Source organism: Chenopodium album, chromosome 16 (assembly GCF_948465745.1).
Source record: "Chenopodium album chromosome 16, dcCheAlbu1.1, whole genome shotgun sequence".
NCBI classification, from domain to species: Eukaryota; Viridiplantae; Streptophyta; class Magnoliopsida; order Caryophyllales; family Amaranthaceae; genus Chenopodium; species Chenopodium album.
This window is the reverse complement of record NC_137849.1, coordinates 37,322,946-37,346,600: the sequence shown is the minus strand read 5'-3', so window position 1 is coordinate 37,346,600 and position 23,655 is coordinate 37,322,946. Positions and strand designations below refer to the sequence as shown.

General features: G+C 33.9%; 1 protein-coding gene across 1 annotated transcript; it reads right to left on the bottom strand.

Annotated features, from left to right (window-relative positions):
- Positions 1 to 19,212: 19,212 nt before the first annotated feature.
- Positions 19,213 to 22,809, bottom strand: LOC145585216 (ABC transporter G family member 22-like). Its single transcript, XM_081641938.1, has 10 exons — positions 22,552 to 22,809; positions 21,950 to 22,050; positions 21,626 to 21,858; positions 21,337 to 21,492; positions 21,066 to 21,249; positions 20,678 to 20,971; positions 20,301 to 20,591; positions 19,819 to 20,103; positions 19,608 to 19,715; positions 19,213 to 19,524 (listed from the first exon to the last, which is right to left on the bottom strand). The coding sequence occupies exons 1-10, from the start codon at positions 22,751 to 22,753 to the stop codon at positions 19,273 to 19,275; spliced, it is 2,106 nt and encodes a 701-aa protein (XP_081498064.1). The 5' UTR covers positions 22,754 to 22,809; the 3' UTR covers positions 19,213 to 19,272.
- Positions 22,810 to 23,655: the final 846 nt, after the last annotated feature.

Sequence of the window (23,655 nt, the reverse complement as noted above, 5' to 3'; positions counted from 1 at the left end):
CTTAATATAATCATCATTGATTGATTCGTTACTTTTGTTTAATACTCCTATAAGATAGGCTATAGTACCAAATTCTTCTTTTATTCTCAACGTACATTATACTTATGAATATACATTATGATAAATCTATGAGCCTTCTTTTTAGTTTGACCCGAAAGAATCTGCATATCTATTATTCTTTAATTAAATTTGGTAATCCTAGCTAATTATATTCATTCGTATACATTAAGTTTGATCATGTTAATCATGCATCGAAATGTGAAACCATTCATCACTCAATGTGTGCATCCAAAGGTCAAACCCTTTTTAAATCGCTAATACTGTCTACTTAACTTTGTATTTGGGTTTAACGAAAAGAGATCATAGTTTAATTACAATTTTCTTAATTATTATTGCTTTTTTTTTTAAATGGAAATAAATCATAGTATTGATTAAAACCTTGAGGTCAACCATGTCAAATATGTATACTTTAACTTTATGCGAGCATTGCCACCAATGGGGAGAAAAATGCCCATGGGTAGTTTTTGGGGTCTAAATAAAAAAAAATTACTCCCCATCAATGGTCTAAATTAAAAATGCCCATGGGCAAATCAATTTTTGATCAAAGTTTGGGCAAAATTAAAAAACTGACCAAGAATAAGTGGGCCCCACGTGCTAGCTGCATTTAAATTTTTTTTTGCTAAGCTTAACTCAAAACGCAGCGTTTTGAGGAAGCCTCTGCTTTGCTTCACCTCAAAACGCTGCGTTTTGAGGGTAGGAAAAGCAAAAAAAATATAAGTGCAGCCCTGACAGGCGCGTCAGCACGGCCAATCAGATGCTGACACGCGTCCTGTCAGCGAGTTGGACCAATCAGGAAATTCCTGATTATTGCAACGGTAACAATTTTGTAACGGGTATTTTGTGCTTATAAAATAAAAAAAAAAAAAAAAAAAATTACCAACGGCTAGAAAAAAAATTCTCTACAAATAGAGACCCATTTTGCCTATATTTTCATATTTCCAAAATTCACATAAATTTGTTGTATTTACATTTTCTCTCAATTTCTCCCTCATAATTAGTCATCCTTTTAATATTAGTATTAATATTATTATTATTATTATTAAAATAAATATTATTATTATTGCTATAATAATTATTATTATTATTATTTATTATTATTATTATTATTATTGGAAGTATAATTATTATTGTTGTTATTTTAGCTTATTAATATTATTATTGTTGTTCGTTATTATTTTTGTTATTAATATTATTATTATTATTATTTTTATAACAGTTATTATTATTATTATTATTGTTATTATTGTGTTAGTTTTTGAAATTAATCAAAAAAATAGATATGGATCCCAATAACCTCTTTTACTCAATACTTTCTCAAAATTGTAATGATTTAGATGAGAATTTCATGAATCAACCTCAATTTCAACTTTTCCTACAAAGATTGAGCAACACCTCTCTGCAAAATCCTCCACAACAACAAATACCTCCACAACTTGAAATACCTCCACAAATTCCAACTGAAAACACTGATTACGAGCAACCACCTCCTGTCTACCAAGGAAGTAACTCTCAGTACGATGATAGCCAAGAAGAAAATGTGCCTGAGACACCTCAATACCCTCCGTCGACTCAAAGAATGCGGGTGGGTTCCAACCAACAACTCGCTAAAGCTAGTCGTATTTGGTCAGTCGCAGAAGATGAAGCTCTTATTGGGCTATATTTAAAATACAGTGGAAATGTGATAGTGGGTACGGGCATGAAAGCAGCTGAACTTTGGCGACAAATATCTGCGGCGTACGACATGGTTCAAGCTAAGAAGCCAGAAATACTACCACCCAGAAATGCGAAGAGTTTGGAGAACCGTTGGAGAAGGATGGCGGCAGATGTACTGTTATGGACAAGTTGTTATGATGAAGCGGGTCCGTTAACTGGAAGTGGATTCAACGAAGTTGATCGAATTCAAAAGGCCTCGAAGTTGTTCCATATATCAGCCAAACCACCACACAATTTTGTTTTTCCCCACGCTTGGGAAATGATAAAGAATGACCCAAAGTGGAGGCCGAAACTCAGATGGGCATTGTCACTAAAGGAACGACAGGATTGTCAACTGCGTCCGGAAGGGGACGCTGAGGATAGCAGTGGAAGTGGAAAGAGATCGAGAACTGACAGTGAAGCTGAAGGAGATGTTCCCGTTGGTGGGTTTTCATCAGGAGGTATACCCAGACCCGACGGGGTAAAAAAAGCAAAGGCTAAGCGTAAGGGAAAAGCTATTGCTCATGATAGTGCAATTTTAAGTATTGGTGAACAGATACAGGCTTGTACTGAAGTTAGAAGCTTTGAGGCAAATTTACGGCAGCAAAGGTTAGAGCTTGAAAGGGAAAAGGAAAAGAGGAAAAACAAACAGGTCGAATTACAAGAGAAGAAGATGAAATTTGATATGTTGCAAGCAATTATGTCAAAAACGACGCCACTTACACCAGCTGAAGAAGCGTGGAAGGAGGAACTAATTCAAGAAGTGTATGGTGGAAAGTAGAGTAGTTTATTATGCATTATGATTTCAAGTACTTTGTTTATTTTATGTTGCAATGAATTAATTTTTATTATTAATTATGTTCCAAAAATTAATCAAATTATATTACATTTTCATATATTTTGTTCAATTATGAGTGAAGTACTAGCTAGTGTGTGTAGATTTTGTCTTATACAATTATGAGTCAAGTGGTTGGTTTTATCAACCATTGAACTGTCAAATCCCAAAAAGTAGTCAAGTCCAATTGTAGTTTTTGTTTTATACAAGCATTGAGTAGTCATTTCATACATAACTTCAACCGTATGACAAGCATTGGTATTGATTATTAAGAAATGAGTAGTCATGTATTTTGTTTTTACTATACATTGAGTAGTCAGTTCACACTCAGTTGAAGGACATGCACTGATAACATTTCCTATTTAAAGGTGTGAAATTCATAAATTGATCCACAACACCAAAACATTCAAAAACCAAACACAGAAAATGTTTTCCATAAGCTCAACCTCAAGCTCAAATTCTTCTGATTCAGATCAATATGCGGAATTTGATAATCTAGTTGACGAATTTGTCACAAATCACTTACCTAACATAATGTTTTCTCAACCACCTCCATCCGAGATCGAAATTGGTAAATGAAGATGAAACAGTCCCGCAGCATAGGGGAGATAGAGAAAGGGAGAAAGGGCATTTGCAATTGTACAATGATTACTTCGCAATAAATCCTGTGTATTCCGAGAATCAGTTTCATCGTCGATTTCGAATGCACAAACCTTTATTCTGTCGGATTATGAATAAAGTGGTTGAGGGCGATCCGTTCTTCCAGCAGCGTAGGAATGCAGCTGGTAGGCTTGGCTTATCACCTCTGCAGAAATGCACCGCTGCAATAAGAATGTTAGCGTACGGTGTTGCTCCGGATGCCGTAGATGAATACATACGCATGGGTCAAACAACATCTAGAAAATCAATGCAACATTTTACTCAAGGGGTGATCAAGCATTTTGAGGCCGAGTACTTAAGAAGTCCAACAGATGAAGATTTAAGGAGAATCCTTCACCAAAATGAAATGCGTGGATTCCCGGGCATGATCGGTAGCATCGACTGCATGCACTGGGAGTGGAAGAACTGCCCTATGGCTTGGAAAGCACAATACGCAGGTCGTAGCAAGAATGCAACCCTTATCCTCGAAGCTGTTGCGGATCAAGATTTATGGATTTGGCATGCATTTTTTGGAATACCCGGCTCTTGTAATGATCTTAACGTCCTATACCGCTCTCCGGTGTTTGACGATGTTTTGAAAGGTCGGGCACCACCAATTAGTTTTATGGTAAACGACCATGAGTACAACATGGGATACTACTTAAGAGATGGTATATATCCGAACTGGGCAACATTTATACAAGGTATCACATATCCTCAACTCCAGAAGGACAAGTTATTTGCAGATAAACAAGCTGCAGCTCGGAAAGACGTTGAACGTGCGTTTGGAGTTCTACAGGCTAGGTTTGCCATATTACGACAACCCTCACTTGCTTTCGACGAAGACATTTTGAGCGACATAATGAAAGCTTGTATCATTATGCACAACATGATTGTCGAGGATGAACGACACAATTACACTCGTGCCGAAGTTTTGAGAAGGTATTATGAAGAAGATCGCCCTCAGCTTCATAGAGCAAGGTCCGGTCCGAGTACAAGTGCCACAGTGAATAACAACAAGCCTTTCGAATTTGACGTTGGCCGACCACCAAACGTTGATTTTGACGCGTATATTCAAAGAAGAATTACCCTGCGTGATAGCCAAACCCATTTTTCTTTGAAAGATGATTTAGTTGAGCATATTTGGCAAAAATACGGTCGTAATGAATAAATAGTTTTGTAATCGTTAATTTATTTGGTTTGTATGATTGGTGTACGATCATTATGTTCCAATGTTGTAATCGTTAATGTTGTACTAATGAAAAATGAAATTTCGCATAAAATAATGACACAAATAATTAATATTGTACTCATAAATAATTTAATCAATAAAAAAATTTAGTTAAGAATATTATTATTTTATTAAAAAATACATTTTGCATAAATTAATATTAAAAATAATTAATATTGTACTACTCTCATAAATAAATTAATTAATACAAAATTTTGTTAACAATAATATTAAGAAATACTAAATTACAAATTTAATGATGTGTAGGAGAGATAAATATTGGTGGGGTATAGGATTAAAAATAGGAGAGAGAATGGTGGGGATTATAATTTTTGACCATTGGTGTAGAATAAAAATGACCAAGAAAATGCTCATGGGGAGGAAGTGTGAGAAAGTGGTTAGAGAGAGATTGGGCAACCAAAAAAATGCCCATTAGTGGCAATGCTCTGCTGGTCAATAGTTTGCCTGTGTACACTGTACACAACAACGTTACTCATTTATTTATATGAAAAAGGTACTAATTTATAAAGAATTAAAGAGGTGTATTAATAAGTTGGCTCAAGTGGTAAATAACTTGATATCACTTATAGGAGGTCTCGAGTTCGAGCCTCAGTGTATGACCAAATTATCGAATGTAGTCGGAGCTAAGGTTCAGTGAACCGGATGGACATCCTAAAAAAAATATAAAAAGGTGGATCCGATTTCCAAAGGCATAATTGTTATGCAAAATATGATGCATAATCGGGGGTAACTCATACATTTTGTATGTACAGCAATAAAAGGTAATAGAACTACATTATGTCAATTAAATAAATTAGTGTATCACTATACATTTTTGTACCATGCATTATAAGCATTTATAATTCCATTACGTTATTAATACTACAATTCCACAGTTGAATGCTACAAATATCAGCTTCAAAAGTATAGAAGTCATCTTTGGTACCATTATAAACGTTTATAGTGTCATTCTACTATCAATAATACAATTCACAACTCGTTCTTGTTTCTTTGTTACTTTATTTACAATTTTGTCATGTAATCATGTTATTCAAGAATGCAACTATCTATATATAACAACAGTGCATTACTAAACTACTTCCTCATATAGAGAGTTATTGAACCCTAGCTTCTTGATCTAATTTTTAATGTTCCACGATAAGGTTAAATGAAAGTATAAGTTTTGATTTCATTTGATCTATATTTATGTACTATAGATGTGGGATCTCGCTGTTTAAAGTTTCTAAAACCATACAATTATCCTTTCTCTCTCCAAAACCCTAGCCTCCATTGTTGAATTTTGAAGGGGCTTCCATCGATTTTAATCGGTGGAAAGCCCCAATCCTTGTTTCTTTATTGTTTTTTAGGTTTATAATAATACTTCCTCCTTTTGGGAGGAACTTTTCTCCCTCGAAAGAAAGGGTTTCCGATCTCCTTCGAAAGACAAGGGTTTTTCGACCTCCTTCGAAAGACAAGGTTTATCTCCTCTTTTCGAGGGAGAAATTTCTTAGTTTTGAATCCATGGTAGCAGATCTAATGAATTGTCGTGAAATTATTTCGTTGGTGAAAAAGTCATCAAGTTTTCGAATACGAACATATGAATCAGAAGGAAATCATCCTCACGACTACAAAGGATCGTTAGATTGTCTCTCCAACAAGGCTGTAATTTTCAGCGATATAAGCGGGAGATGCTCCGCAGTGCAAGATCTACTCGACGATCGTAGTTTTTATGAAGGAAAATTTTATTTGATTCTATATCTTATGTATTTGTTAACGTCGAATCTCTATTGTAGATGTCGTATGACTTTTAATTAATGAAATATTTTTGCTATTCAAAAAAAAAAATGTACTATAGATGTGGTGGTGTCTAATCTGGTCTAATAATCAGTCTTAACAAGAATAAGTAACAGTCCAAGAGAATGTAATTCTTAGCTTACTTAGGTGTAATATATACTTCGTTACATATGAAGGTAGCATGTTAGTGCCGGGGTTGTTTATTTCATCTTATTTTAACTTAGCACCTGTATGGTTTACAAAATTACGAACTAAATTGGAGTGAACTGAAACCGGACTGAATTAAACTGAAATTAAGCAGAAGTGAACAATCCCCTAGTTTAGCATGCATATTCTATAAAATAAGTCGGATAAAAAAGTTCAAAAATATAACTTCAGAAAACTCAAATAAAATAAGCTCAAACAAACAAAATTAAAGTAAAATAACTTCAAATAAGAACAAAGTAAAACAAATTCATATTTGTATAAAATAAAACAAGTTCAAATAAAATAAATTCAAACAAAGTCAAATAAAATAAATTCAAACAAAATTAGATCTTAATCGAATGAAATAGATATACTTGTATGAATTATGAAGCTGGTCTATAAAGGATACATAAATGCATGTGACTTATATGAGTCCTTGAATCGAATGTCTAAATAATCAACAGGAGCACAAAATCTATTACGGAGTAATTGTACTTCTCTATAATTATGTGTAATGGATAATCATGGATTTACGGGTAATTGGAATTCATCCATTATTCAGTGTGATGAACTTTTTGGAAGAAGCGAAATTATACATAATCTACATAGTTTCTCGTGTATAAAGAGGAAAAATGGCCCACTTGTAAATTCAAGTGAGGTTTCCATAACATAAAACAATTTTTTTGTTAAAACCGACAATTAGCAAGCTAGACACTTTGAGAATTCATTATTTTTTATATGATTATCGGATTGAAAAGGGAAAAAGAATATGATCGTGACCCAAATATGCATGCCTTGACCTCCAATTTCTTGCAATATTTGAGTTTAGATTATATATACATACATTGCAAGACCTAAAAAATAACTTAATTATCGAAATATATTTGTGTTGCAAAATAAATGAAATTCAATAATAATCCGAATCATGTGGGAGGTTTTGAGTCCCTTTCGGCTTTCATAGAAGATGCGTTTGAGTAACTTGCACGTAACAATAACAAATATTAAGCTATGATTTAATTTACAATTTCATGACTTTGTTAACAAACAAGCTAAACGATCTTCAATTCTTCCTACCTGCACGTACCACGCACCCTTTTATTTTAATGCAACCGTATGCATAGCCGCATAGGGTAGTCCACAAAACTTGGAGTTAAATACTATTTTTGAGGATATTAGTGACATCGTCCCAACTTCTTATTAGTGTCGACATATACGAAGTAATGAGATACGACTTTCAAACTAAGCTCTAACCAGTTGAAATTGTATAAATTAAGGGTCTGTTCACATTTACTGAATTGAGCTGAAGTGAAGTGAAGTGAACTGAACTGAACTAATTGGAGCTGAACTTAATTGAACTAAGCTGGAATGAATATTTTATAATAGAAGAAAATTATGAGCTAAACTGAACTGAACTGATTGGAGTTAAACTCAACTTAGGGCCTGTTCTCTTACGTTGAAATTCAGTTCAGTTCAGTTCAGCTCAGTTCAGTTCAGTTCAGCTCTTAATTTCCTTCTCTTATAAAATATTCATTTCAGTTCAGTTCAGTTCAGTTCAGTTTAGTTCAGTCAATGAGAACAGTCCCTTAACTGAAATTAAGTTGAAGTGAACATACCCTAATTTGACTAGCTAGCTGATTACATTAATTGTCCTGACTATATAGCTCTTTATTTAAATGTTAAACATTATGAAATACCAAGTAATATATTTTGTCATAGCTAATTATAAGGATTGCTCAAACATCTCTTACGAAAAAAAACTGAGTTGATCGAGTAGCTTTTTCATTTTATATTCCAATAATCTCTTTATATCATTTATTTTCCAAACACCTAAAATAATGTATTTAGTGATTGCATTATCAAATTGCTTCCCAAGAGAAATTAAACCTTTTAAAAAAAAAAAAAAAACAGAAATTAAAGTTTTTACTGAACTTGCGTTATGGAAACTTATTTTCATAGTAGTAAAAGTTATATGATATAACTATTTTAGATTTATTTATTAAATTACCAAAACTTATACAGAGTAATATTGTTTGAAATAAGACATACATTAAAAAAAGCTATATATAATAAAAGTTGAACCAAACAAACACCAGTAAAGATGGAATTAGGGGTGTCACTTCGGTTAAACAGTTCGGGTTTGGGTTGGGTTTATCAGTTTCGGATTATAACGGGTCGGTTTATAACAGATTGAAATAATAAACGGGTCGGTTTGGGTCGGTTTTGAAAATTATCGGGTCAGTTCGGTTTGGTTTTTTTAATTGCAGTTTCTATTCGGATCGGGTCCTTATCAGATCAGGTTCTAGTCGGTTCGGGTCATAATCAATTTGGGTTGAACTGGGTCGGTTTGAAAACGGGTTTAGCCCATTTAATGTGGGTTTCGGTTAAAAACAGTTCGGGTCTTAATCAGGACGGGTCGTAATTGGTTCGGGTCATAATCAGTTTGGGTTTAACTGGGTCGGTTCGAAAATGGGTTTCGGTTCAAAATAGATCGGGTGAAATCGGGTCCAACCATTATCGTTTCGGTTATAATCGGTTTAGATTGAACTTGGTTGGTTTGAAAACGAGTTTACCCAATTTGAAACGGGTTTCTAATCAAATCATATCGGGTTAAAATTGAGTCGAATGATTATCGAGTCGAATTAGTCATATAATGGGTAGGAACGAGTCATGTTATAATCAAGTCAAGTCATAAATAAGTTGGGTTTATCGAGTAGTGGGTTGAAACAGATTAGTTCATAAACATATTGGGTAACAGGTTGTAAATGACTCAGTCATAACGGGTTACGGGTTTTAAACGGTTTGGTCATAACGGGCTACGGGTCGTAAACGGTTCGGTCACAACGGGTTACGGATTATAACCGGTTCGGTCACAACGGGTTACGGGTTGGAACGATTTAGGTTTATCGGATTTTTATCGGGTTTTAACGGTTTTCGGTTTAAAACGGGTCGGGTTACTATCGGGTTTAAACGTAATCGGTTTGGGTTGCTTTCAGTTTCGGGTTGTAACGGTTTGGCTTGATAATGGGTCGGGTTAGTAACGGTTTGCACAAATTCGGTTTAGTTCAGTTTCGGTTTGGAAAAAATTGGGTCGGGTCAGTTTTCGGTTTCTAAAAAACGGGTTTTAAACAGTTCAGTTCTTTTTCGGATCGGTTCGAAACAGTCGGATTTAACGGTTCGGGTCAGAAACTGACAGCTCTAGATGGAATATAAGAATAATCAATAATTTTAACTAATATGACATATTTTGAAATATTCACATGCATGTAATATACAAGCATATGAATAATATGACAACTATTTTGAACAAATTACAAGATTGTACATTTTGTGATGGCGATAATTAAACAAGTATAAACATATGGCTAATTAAGTGTTTCAAGGAGTAGAATATGATTTAGTACATGAGGCTATAGCTAAGGTTCTTCAACCGATTCTAAGTGATTCATATCATCATATGATTAGTTTAGACTTTAGAGGATCAATAAAAGTTGTTCTTTGACGCAACATAGCCATGTGACAACTAACAAAATCAATGTAACTTTCTTCTAAAAAATAATCAAACAAAATCAATGGTGTTAAGAGTTAATTAAATTAGTCAAGGTGTGAATGTCCACACTCCAATTCTTCATTGCATTTAATGTAGTAGCCAACCCTAATTGCCACCCTCTAAGGTTATAGCCCACAATGTAATAGTGGTTCTTACTACTATAAATAGCCATGTAATTTCACTTGTATGATGCACAAAAATATTACCAAGAGTAATACATAAAAGTAGTAATACTTCTCTTATTACCTTCTTCTCTTAATCCTCTAATTTCTATATATTTCATAACACGTTATCAGCACCATCTTCAATCAGGTATACTTATACCGATTATCCAATTTTTACAAAGATTCAATTTCCTTCACAAAATATATTTTGAGGAGTATGCTCTATAGTTGCCCATATGGGATCCTCTATACCAGAAACTCACAATATATTTCTCCACAAAATTACTCCACATTATTAGCCATGTTGATTAAAAATGAGGATATCAATACATACCTTATTTATGATACTTAGTTTGGTAACTCTCATGCATGGTTATAGAAAGTAATATATAATTACTTTTGCATGTGGAAATATTTGTTGTATGCATGTTAATAGAGTAAATTTCATGGTCACACAAATCATGTTTATACTTACTTACTTGTGCATAATTACTAAAATGAAAAAAATGATGCAGCCTTTATATTTATTTAATTTTTTTAGATTACACACTTTTATGTTTCTTTCAGTTTTCGAACCCTTGACCTCATGAATAGATTAGGGTTCTCGGACCACTACGGCTTGCATCCCAGTGTGATACTTATTTACGTTTGTAAATATTAATAGTTTGATTACGATTATTTTACCAGTCTACTAGAACATTGTATGATATTTTTACAGTAGTGTAAAGCTGAAACGGATAATTTACCCCCCTATAAAAGGCGGATTACACCCCCTTATTTCACCATACAAACCTTATCCCCTCCTTAAACTTTACCCAAATTATCTCCTCTTCTTCTTCCTCCATTTACACCGGTCATACACCATGTTCCCCGTCGACAACCGACAACCACCACACCCCTTTACTTTCGAAGAAGATTTAAGGAAATTAAAACTATATTTAGTTTTAATTATGGCCCTAGTAGTTTTATTAATGGCAATGATGATTTTCATCATTTTACATAAGTAGCGCTCGGTTTTTCGACAAAGAGAATTCATGCATGTAATCTCCGTAGTACTTCAAGTTTTTTTTGTCTTCTAGGTAGATTATAAGTGCATTTTGTTATAATAAATATTTCTTTTGTCTTATCATTAATGTATGTCATTAATATTATTATTATTATTATTATTATTATTATTATTATTATTATTATTATTGTTGTTGTCGTTGTCGGTGATGTAGTGATAGTAGTAGTATTTATTGTTATTGTTATTATTATCATTGTTATTGTTATTATTGTTGTTGTCATTGTTTAACTAACGTAATTATCATGTTTAATTTTAGCTTAACTTTATGTAAATCATAATAATAACCCAAGGGGGAGAAGCAAATATGTTTTAAATGGATTATTATTATGATTACAATTTGATTACTTTAATTATCACTTGCTTAATTGGCTTAATAATAATTACCTATTTGATTGTAGTTAAAATGGGAGACTTGATGAAAAGACAATTTGACGTATTAGACTTGTCTGGACATAATTATCTTGAATGGACAGTTGATGCCCAAATGAATTTGAAGGCTCAGGGATTGGAACATACAATCAAAGAAATTACCATCCCAGGAAACGAAAAAGATGCCCCTGCTCAAGTTAAAGTTCCAACTGATCAAGAGAAAGCAAAAGCTATAGTTCTCTTAAGGCATCATTTACATAACAGTTTGAAAACTGAGTATTTAATGGTGGAAAATCCCAGAGAACTATGGGATAGCTTGAAAGGAAGATATGACCACCATAAAAGGGTACTCCTTCCTTCAGCACAATTTGAGTGGACAAACCTGAGATTTCAGGACTTTAAATCTGTCAGTGATTATAATTCATCATTATATAAAATCGTATCAATATTGAGATATTGTGATCAACCAGTCACTGAAGTACAAATGATAGAGAAAACACTCTCTACATTCCATGCTAACAACATTGTATTGCAACAACAATACCGTGAAAGAGGCTTTGCAAAATATTCTGAGCTTATTTCTACATTATTGGTTGCTGAAAAGAATAATGATCTTCTGTTGAAGAATCACAACCTAAGACCAACTGGGTCTCAAGCATTCAATGAAACAAATGCTGTAGAAAGCTCAAATCCACCCGAGACAAATGTTGCTCATAGAGGTGGACGTGGAAAATATAATAACCGTGGCAGAGGTCGTGGAAATTTCCGCGGACGTGGCCGTGGACGTGGTTATGGCCGTGGTAGAGGCCAATTTCCCCCTAGAAACAACACTCAAAGGGGGCATCAACAAGGAAACAAAAATCAAGCCACCACAAAAGGAAAAGACACATGTTATAGATGTGGCATGACTGGACATTGGGGACGTACTTGTCGTACGGCCAAACATCTGGTAGAACTATACCAGGCTTCCATTAAAGGGAAAGAAAAACATGCCGAAACAAATTATGTTAATGAAGAAAATGTCCCTGGAATTAGCCTTGATGTGTCTGATTTCCACATAGACAATGGTGAAGCTAGTGGTGAATTTATCTTTGGAGAGAATAATCATGTTTAGATAATTCATCAATTACTATGATATGTATTATGTTTTCATTATGTACTTTTCTTGTATGTTTTTTTTCATGTTCAAGTTATGTACTCTTAATTATTCATTATTAATAAAGTACGTCCAGTTTAATTATCTTAAACTAATCTTATACTTATTATTTTATGAAGATATGGATCTGCCCGAAGTTGGTTCCAAATTTCAATGCCTTTTGGACAGTGGAACAACACACACTATTCTGAAGGATAGAAAATATTTTTTAAAGTTAAAATTATTTCAAGCAAATGTTAATACCATTTCTGGGTCAGCCAAGCTAATAGAAGGTTCTGGAAAAGCTTGCATAATACTCCCAAATGGAACAAAATTAATCATTATTGACGCTTTATATTCGAGTAAATCTCGAAGAAATCTTATAAGTTTTAAAGATGTGCGTCAAAATGGTTTTCATTTAGAAACAATGATAGTGGATCAAAAAGAATATTTATGCCTCACGGCAGAAAAACATGGCAAGAAACATGTGTATGAGAAATTGCCAGCATATTCTTCAGGGTTATATCATATAGATATACGACCAGTTGAAATAAATTTGATATCTAACCAGAAGTTAGATAATAAGAATCTGCTAAATTTATGGCATGATCGTTTGGGTCATCCTGGTACAGGAATGATGCACAAGATTATAGCAAATTCAGTAGGACATTCAATTAGGAATGTTAAAATCCCTCGATCAGATGAATTAACATGCTCTGCATGTTCACTTGGCAAATTAATAATAAGACCATCTATGAACAAAATTGCTACTGAATCTCCAACATTTTTAGAGAGGATTCAAGGAGACATTTGTGGACCAATTAATCCTGCATGTGGACCATTCCGATATTTTATGGTATTAATTGATGCCTCAACTCGATGGTCACATGTAAGTCTCTTATCCAGTAGAAATGTTGCTTTTGCAAAACTCCTTGCTCAAATTATTAAACTAAGAGCACAATTTCCAGACCATACAATAAAAAGAATAAGGCTTGACAATGCAGGGGAATTTACATCCCAAACATTTAATGATTATTGTATGTCGATTGGAATTGTTGTAGAACATCCTGTAGCTCATGTTCATACACAAAATGGACTTGCTGAGTCATTAATTAAGAGACTACAATTGATTGCAAGGCCATTATTGATGAGATCAAAATTGCCTTCATCTGCTTGGGGTCATGCCATAATACATGCGGCAACTCTAATTAGGTTGAGACCAACTGCTTATCATAAGTTCTCACCACTACAATTAGTTTTTGGTCGAGAACCTAATATCTCACATCTAAAAATTTTTGGTTGTGCGGTGTATGTTCCTATTGCTCCACCCCAACGAACAAAGATGGGTCCACAAAGAAGGCTGGGAATTTATGTTGGGTTTGAATCACCCTCCATAATTAAATATCTTGAACCAATGACCGGTGATTTATTTACGGCCAGATTTGCCGACTGTCATTTCAATGAGACAGTATTCCCAGCCTTAGGGGGAGAGAAAGTGGACCCACGAAAGAAAGAAATAGAAATCATTTGGAATGCAACACAATTGTCAATGTTTGATCCACGAACAAATATGTGTGAACAAGAAGTTCAGAAAATTGTTCATTTACAAAGCATTGCAAATCAGCTGCCTGATGCATTTATAGATGCAAAGAAAGTGACAAAATCACATATACCAGCTGAAAATGCCCCTGCACGAATTGAAATTCCTTCTGGTGATAAGATCATTGAAAATGAATCTCTAGCACGCCGAAAGCGTGGAAGACCACTTGGTTCAAAAGACTCAAAACCAAGAAAATTAAAAAGACCTGATGAGATCGACAATATTCCCCTTACAGAAGGTCAAGAAAGACAAAGTACAGATAAGAATAGAGAAAAAGATGATAATCCGAAAGGGGATGAACAAGATGACCATAACATCGATAACAATGAAACTTCAATAAATTTTGTTTCTACCAGGAATTATTGGAATAGAAATGATGTTATCGTAAATGAAATATTTGCATATTCCATTGCAATTGAAATGGCATCTGACGAAAATGATAGTGAACCAAGAACAGTGGAAGAATGTCGTTGCAGGCATGATTGGCCAAAATGGAAAGAGGCAATGCAGACAGAGTTAAAGTCACTCGAAAAACGAGAAGTGTTTGGAAAAATAACCCTTACACCAGAAGGTGTAAAGCCAGTTGGATACAAGTGGGTATTTGTGAGAAAACGAAATGAGAAAAATGAAATTGTAAGATACAAGGCAAGACTTGTAGCCCAAGGTTTTTCTCAAATTCCAGGGATTGATTATGAGGAGACATATTCTCCCGTAGTTGATGCAACTACGTTAAGATTTTTGGTAAGCTTGACAGTCTCAGAAGGACTAAAGATGCGATTAATGGATGTAGTAACCGCATATTTATATGGGTCACTCGATACAGATATTTATATGAAAGTCCCAGATGGACTAAAATTACCAGAAAACCACAAGCCTAGACATTTACTTTCCATAAAATTAAAAAGGTCACTTTATGGATTGAAACAGTCTGGGAGGATGTGGTATAATCGTCTTAGTGAATACCTTATGAAAGAAGGGTTCAAGAATAATCAAATCAGTCCTTGTGTTTTCATTAAGAGATCACAATCAGGGTTTGCAATTGTTGCAGTTTATGTTGATGACTTGAATATCATTGGAACCCCAAATGAACTTGAAAGAACTGCAAAATACTTGATGAAAGAATTTGAGATGAAAGACCTTGGACAAACTAAATTTTGCCTTGGATTGCAAATTGAGCACTTAAATAATGGTATTTTCGTCCATCAGTCTAACTACACCGAAAGAGTGTTAAAACGTTTTTTCATGGACAAAGCGACCCCAACAAACACCCCGATGATTGTTCGGTCTTTGACTATGAAATATGATCCATTTAGACCTCGAGAGGAAAACGAGGATGTCCTTGGTCCTGAAGTACCATATCTAAGTGCAATTGGGGCTCTAATGTATCTAGCTAACAATACTAGACCAGACATAGCTTTTTCTGTGAATTTGTTAGCCAGGTTTAGCAACGCACCAACGAAGAGACACTGGAAAGGAGTAAGACACTTACTACGATATCTACGAGGAACAAAAGATCTTGGTTTGTTTTATCAATCAAGGCAAGATGCCACCCTCATCGGATATGCAGATGCTGGATATCTATCAGACCCACAAAACGCCAAGTCACAAACTGGATATCTGTTCACCTATGGTGGAACTGCAATTTCTTGGAAATCAACAAAGCAAACCTTAACTGCGACATCATCAAATCATGCTGAGTTGATTGCCCTTTATGAAGCAGGACGTGAGTGTGTATGGCTAAGGTCAATGATCGGCAATATCCAAGAAGAATGTGGGATGAAAGAAGTAACTGAAAGTCCAACCATCATTTATGAAGATAATACTGCATGTATCGCACAAGTAACTGAAGGATATATTAAAGGTGATAGGACTAAACATATATCCCCAAAACTGTTCTTTACACACGATTTGCAGAAGGAAGGGAAGATAAATGTCCAACAGATCCAATCATCTGATAATCTTGCAGACTTGTTTACAAAGTCCCTACCTTCGAAGAGTGTTGAGCGGTTGGTCCACAAGATTGGGATGCGTCGTCTTCATAAACTATGTTAAAATCAGGGGGAGCATTATATGCACTGCACTCTTTTTCCCTTCGATCAGGTTTTTATCCCAATGGGTTTTTCCTGACAAGGTTTTTAATGAGGCAGTACACTAAAGCATATAGTAATGTATTGTTGTACTCTTTTCCCTTAGCTATGGCTTTTATCCTAAAGGGTTTTACCTAGCAAGGTTTTAACGAGGCAACATATACCCTATTCTGTATGGACATTCAAGGGGGAGTGTTAAGAGTTAATTAAATTAGTCAAGGTGTGAATGTCCACACTCCAATTCTTCATTGCATTTAATGTAGTAGCCAACCCTAATTGCCACCCTCTAAGGTTATAGCCCACAATGTAATAGTGGTTCTTACTACTATAAATAGCCATGTAATTTCACTTGTATGATGCACAAAAATATTACCAAGAGTAATACATAAAAGTAGTAATACTTCTCTTATTACCTTCTTCTCTTAATCCTCTAATTTCTATATATTTCATAACAAATGGAAACCTTTATTATTATGTGCCATTTTCAGTGAAGATTTTTGACGTTGACACTTTGTGCGGTGGATATGAAAATTTGGCAACAACATGAATTTTTGCTCATCATATCTTCTTATTTTGTGTGGTGAATACATATTTTGGGAAAATACACTTTAGTAAAGAATTGAAGCTTGGTTTTCATTAAGCTAACTTAGTTAACTTGAGTGAGTGACGGCTACTATGGTGCCTGATCTAAGCTTAAATTATGCATAATATTGTAGATATATGTTGACTACGGGCCTGTTCTATTCACTATATTCAACTTATTTTCAGTTCGGTTCATTTCCTCATTTCATTCTCTCATAAAATATTCAGTTCAATTCAGTAATTGAGAACAGACCCTGCTTGATGTTAATAGCATATAAGAATGAAAAAGAACCACTCCATGCTAAATAATGCAGAGTAATGTATTGTACTAGATTCCACTGAAGATTGAGCATGTATTTGATGATATAGAGTAGGATAATGTGTGTCTCTCTCTCTCTCTCTCTTTTTTTTTTTTTTTTTTTTTTTTTGTGATGTTATTGAAAAGTAAATAAAAAAATTGACTAGGGAAGAAGTTGTGGAAGGCTTCAATAAGATATGATTGTAGAGTAGTGATAGTGAAATAGTAAGTAATAGAGCCATGTGAGGTGACTTTTCCTATACACAATATAACAATTTTTACAAAATTGATCAAAATAGTATATGTAACAATTTTTAGGGAACAAAAAGAGTGTAATAAAAGTATGCAAGTTGCTAAGACATGTCCTTTTATAGTATACTAGTATACAACTATGAGATTTGTTACTCAAGGAATGTATAATGTATGAATTCTAGCAATCAGTTGTGGTATATAGTCAAGAGTTTAGGGGTCAAAGAATATAAAATTCCAGCATCCAATTGTGGTATAAAATTAATCAAGATCTTAAGGGAATATCCATTCAAAATATATAATACATAATTGATACTTTTGGGTGCACTGGACATATAATTACGAAGAATTATTTACTACACAATCCAAGTTATGAGGTTATTTTTAACCAATGTTGAGTTACTTTTAACTTTTACACTAATGTATTTTAAAATTTTTGTTATAATTTGCAACCTTTGCACATTTTGCTTGGCATTAACCCTAGATAAGTAGATATAACCATTATACTAATCCTCTTTAACTCTTTGTACATTCTAAACTTCATATACAATTCCTAAAATGTTCCTGCACTAGTCTTTCATGAGTTTTCAACCAAAATACGAAATCTAATTGAAGCTTTAACGATTGAATTAAGGATCATGGTCCTGAGATTGATTGGGCTGGGCAAATATTCGGAAAAAGTAACCCAACTTAAACTTGGTCCAGTCAGTAATTGTCCAAATTTAACTTAAAGGCCCATACATTTTTTTTAACCAAATGCAATGCAAGAGATACACCAACTAAAAGTCTAAAATCCAATGTATACTTTTTTTTTTTTTTTTTTTTTTGGGTATATAGAGAGTCACAAGGAGAGATAATGAGAATCGATCTCAAGTTCTCCTAGAATCACGAGTGAAACTCTAACCACTTGAGATATTCACTACTCTCAAACTCAATGCTTACTTTGGTAGCAAAGTAAAAAGTTAAAAAACATATTTTGCCGTAAATTAAGCTTGACTATATTTTATGATTTATAATTAGCATAATCAAGCTAATTTCGTCCCAATGTAAATATTTAAAAATTTAATTTTGTATAATGTTCGGAAGATTTCCCTAAAAATTGTTGAATTGTAAATTAATTCCCTATTTGCATTGGTTTAAAAATTTATTCCCACAATATTATTTGGTAGATTTTTTTTTTTTTTGGGCAAAGAACCGCTAACGGTGATAGCGGTTCTATACTTATAAAACCGCTAATGTCGTTAGCGGTTCTTGTATTAGGTTCTTGTATAAGAAAACTTCACAATTTAAAACTTAATATAGGAACCGCTAACGACGTTAGCGGTTTTATAACAAGTATAGAACCGCTATCACCGTTAGCGGTTCTTTGTAAAAGATAAAAAAAAAATTATAAAAAAAAAAACCCCAAACCTTTTTCCAATCCTACGTGGACAATATTTTTGGATTAAGTTTTTAAACCGACGCAAATAGGGAATTAATTTACAATTCAACAATTTTTATGGAAATCGTTCTATAATGTTCACTTATACATAATTGATTTTATCAATAGCTATAGAAGTGAACTAAAGACCACATAAAAGCTAATTGAGTCAAACTCTCAAGAAACAAAAGTACTAAGTAATTATGCATTGTTCTAACAAAATTAGGATGAATTACAATATAATTAATACTTCTAGTATTATTGTTGGCCATAATAAGCCATAAACTTCAATAAGCAATGTTTCAATAATTGAATATGTCATGTTGGCTTAAGTTTCATTCTTCTAAGAAACAAGTAAGCTAACAATCTATATCCAATGATCATGATAACCAAGGCTCCAACTTCAACATTCCAAGAGGAATCCACTCTCAATCCTTTGATTAGAGGAGCTTCACATTGACCAGATCTTGAACTCCTAGTTGAACATCCATATTGAATCTTCAACAAAAGGCGGTATGTGTGATAGTTGAAGGACACATACCGTACCCAAGACATGAAAGGCGGCACATCCTGCTTACACATTTATGCCAGTAATCAAAATCCAAAATGTTAAGAAAAATTATGTATGGATCAAAGATTGATCTATTGCTTACTTGGATGAAAAATCCAGCCGCGAGCATGAAAGACATGATGAGTACTGATGCTAAGGTCATTGCTTTCTTTATATCCATGAATGCTGCACCAATACTTAGGCCTAGACCCTGAAATTTTTTTGCATAAGAATGTTATTGTTTTTAATTATTAATGATTCTTTAGAAGAGTAAGAAGAAATTTGATTGTTGTTGTAGTTGATCATATACTTACCTGGGCAGCCACAATGCCGAAGAAAGTTGTAAGTAAAGTGAGGAAAAATGCAGCAAAACTTGGCTGCAAGCCCACCATGAAGTACACTATGAGCATGAAAAAAATTGGTAAAATGAGGTCTAAAGGCAGATCAGTGATGTTTCTTGCAGCAAAATACGCGCTTAGTCTGTACATTCCAGCAAATCTCTCTTTTGTTAGCATAACTCTCTCTTGTGGGAAGGTAAAAATGGTTGTAAACAAAGGAAAAAAACTCCAAAATACTGATATAAAGAACAGCAGCCCTGCCTGCACATGCACACATGCACAAAATAACACAAATTAGTAATAGATCTTATAATATTACCTCCGTTTCATATTATTTGCAACTTTGGAATATTTTATATCTCACAGGTCACAGATAATACCCCAAAGTTGCAAATAATATGAGACGGAGGTAGGTATATTCTCTATAATTTTGATGTTATACAGGAAGTTATGATTGCCTGATCTTGGATATCTATGGAAGTTGAATGATCAGGGTGCCACCAAAGCAACCCTATGATAATAGCAGTTGAAATGACTTGGATTACACGAACGCTGCTGAAGTATTCATATCTTCTTTCCTTGATTCCTCTGCTTAGAAGAACGCGGAATTGATCCCACCAACTTGCTCCCCATCCCTTTGAATTCCAAGTCCTTTCTCCTGTCTTAACCATATTTTGTTTAGTCATAGACTTTAGTAGTTTTGGCTTTTTTATCTTACATGATCTCGATTCATAGGCCTCCACAAAATACTGCATAGAAAATCATTAGAATATAAATGGATGTTATAAATTGATCATAGTATAATTGAGATGTGAATAAATTTGCTAGGACTAACCTCATGGACTTCAAGTGGTGATGGTCTTCCCCTAGTATTTGTGGGTGAGAATTTGTCTTCCATACTCGAAGGGATCGATTTTTCATTCATGTTCCCATTTGCAAGATCAAGTAGAAACTCTGCCGGATTCATAGGTTTAAGTGGTGAGCAACCCATCAATGAGAAATATTCCATGGCTTCGGATGCTTTCCCAAAGTACAGAGAACTCCCTTTCCCTATAAGTATAAGCTTGTCGAATTTGCAAAATAGTCTGCTCGATGGCTGGTGAATTGTTGTCACAACTGTTTTTCCTGTCTATGAAACCAATAAACGATTTTAGTCATATTTCAAACGACTACTGTAAAATTTTCATTTTAAGGCAGTATTATTTACTGAATGTTTGAAGTACCTTAGCCATGTTGTGGAGTATTTGGACTATACGCAACGCACTTGCTGAGTCTAGACTCGATGTAGGTTCATCTAAGAGTAAGAGAGGAGGATTAAGCAGGATTTCATTACCAATACAAACCCTTCTTCTTTCGCCTCCTGATATTCCCTTCAGAAGTCCACCTCCTATCATAGAATCTTGGCACCTAAAAAAACATACCCTTAAATTTCTTAGCTTTATGAAAAGATAGAAAATTGTACAAAATTGTTGCTCATATATTGTTCAGTTGCACCTTTCTAAGCCCAAGTCAGTAATGACTTCCATGGCTCTATCTTTCTTCTGTTCTTTCGACAGTGTGTTTGGAAGGCGAAGCAAAGCAGCATAAGTCAAGGTCTCCTTGACAGTAAGATGAGGGAAGGCAACATCATCTTGCATCACAAATCCAATCCTGTTAAAATTATAGTATCAGTCAGATTTTCATGTTCTGCTTTTAAACACTTTTTTGTCAGAAAGAAGAATTTTCACTAATAATAAGTCATACGACATCTACAAAAATTATCAAGACCTACAACTGCACTCACTTGCGCTTTAGGGACTTAGTGTAAGGTAGGTTGTTGTAAGTGATGGTGCCGCTGTTATACTTAACCCGGCCACTAAGTAGGTTCAGTAAAGTTGTTTTACCACCACCTGATGGACCTATCATGGCTAGAAGTTCTCCTGGAGTGGCTGAGCCACTTACTCCTTGTAGTATATATTTTTCATTCTCTGAGTTTTTCGCCCCGTTCATAGTTACCTTGAACTTGACATCTTGAAACTGTAACAAATTGCTGATATCAAACTCTTCACATCACATGACAAAATATCTAAACAATGAAACAATTATAGTCGTGGTAGAAATCTAGTACCCTTAGGCATATAGGTATGCTTGGTACAACATTCCAAGAGCTTGAATCTGGACTCATGTCCTGCTCATTTGCCTGTCCTGGATTATCAGCTGCAGCACCATCTGTTTTATGCAACATTACAAATGGACCTTTTCTAAAAAAAAATTTTTAAAGAAAAAATACAAAAGAAAAACCAAGAAGACATAAATGTTTGTGATTTTTATTTTGGCTCATTAGCTTTTCAATGTCATCAATAACTAAAAACTACTGCATATATATGTTTGGTAAATGACTTTTCATTCAAACTGAAAAGTTTTCTTTTTAACATCTTTTTCTTACTTTTTTTTTTGGCATTTTTAGTTTTTCTTTTTATGTTTAGACGCAGTTAATTGTTATATATGTTTACTAAACATATTACTATATCTTGGTATTACAAACACATCAGCTAACCAGCTAGTCAAACAAGCTAAGCCAAGTGAACCAGCTAACAGCGGATAACATTCTTAAATATGGCCAAAAGCCATACTTGTACAAAGTATTAGGCTAGCTTTAATGTCGATCTAACAAAGAACTTAAATTAGGGACACAAATGAGTGCAAAAAGCATCAGAAACATGAAATTACCTGAAACATTAGTAGGAGAGGACACTCCATGAAACGCATAAGCAACATTTTGGAAACTTATAGTGTTAAATCTTTTTGAGACATTCTTAACAAGTTCATCAACATTGATTAAGATTTGATTATTCAACGATTGTGTCTTACGAATAAATCCATTATTGTTTCTCGATTGATTCTCCAATTCAAGGCTTCTCCTGCGTAACATAGCTAGCCCTGCTTCACCATTGCTGTTATTTTCTCGGTTAGGCGAGCTAGGACCTTTGCTCAACTCCATTAGAATTACAAAGTGTACAACTCCTAAACAAAATAAATAAAACATATTGTTATAAACCGTAACATGGTGCAATTAAAAAGAATGACAATAATACATTTAACATATTTACATTTACATATATAATTATATACTAAATATATTATTCAGAGTAGATTATAGAGCATTTTAAATAAAATTCTTACTTGCAGTATAGCTTTAATGCAGGAGCAGAACTTGTGAAGGTAGTAGGATTTTGTAGTGAGAAAGTGAACTGTTTCACTGCATGCTCAACTATTATATAGGAAAATAATAATAAATAAATTAATTTTTTAAAAATATAAATAAACAAGGAAATACTGTAGTCTGAGAAGGTTTGCAAGATATCTGATGTAGGTTAATATTGTAGACAATGATGGATCAGCAAGCTAGTATGTAGTTGTCAACGATTTTCCACTTAAAGTTGATGTTTGGATCCCTTCACATAATCACGTCATAAATAATTTAGGACATATTATCACGTCATAAAATACATACTCTGTATCCTTTCAAAAAAAAAAAAAAAAAAAAAAACATACTCTGTATTTTGTAATGTTCAGTACTGTTAAGTCAGTATAAATAACTTCCAACTACTAATCCGTAAAAACATAACTTCAAATAATAAATACAGAGTACAACAATGACTCAGAAAAATTAAGCTACATGCAATAAATATTAGTTCTAATTAATCAATGGATGTTAGTTAAATTCGATAAAATATAAGGTTAACAGAACACGGACTTACTTATATGAGATATATCTCATATCATGAATTGAATTCTCATAGCATAAGGTTGTATTATTGCATAGCTGCAAAA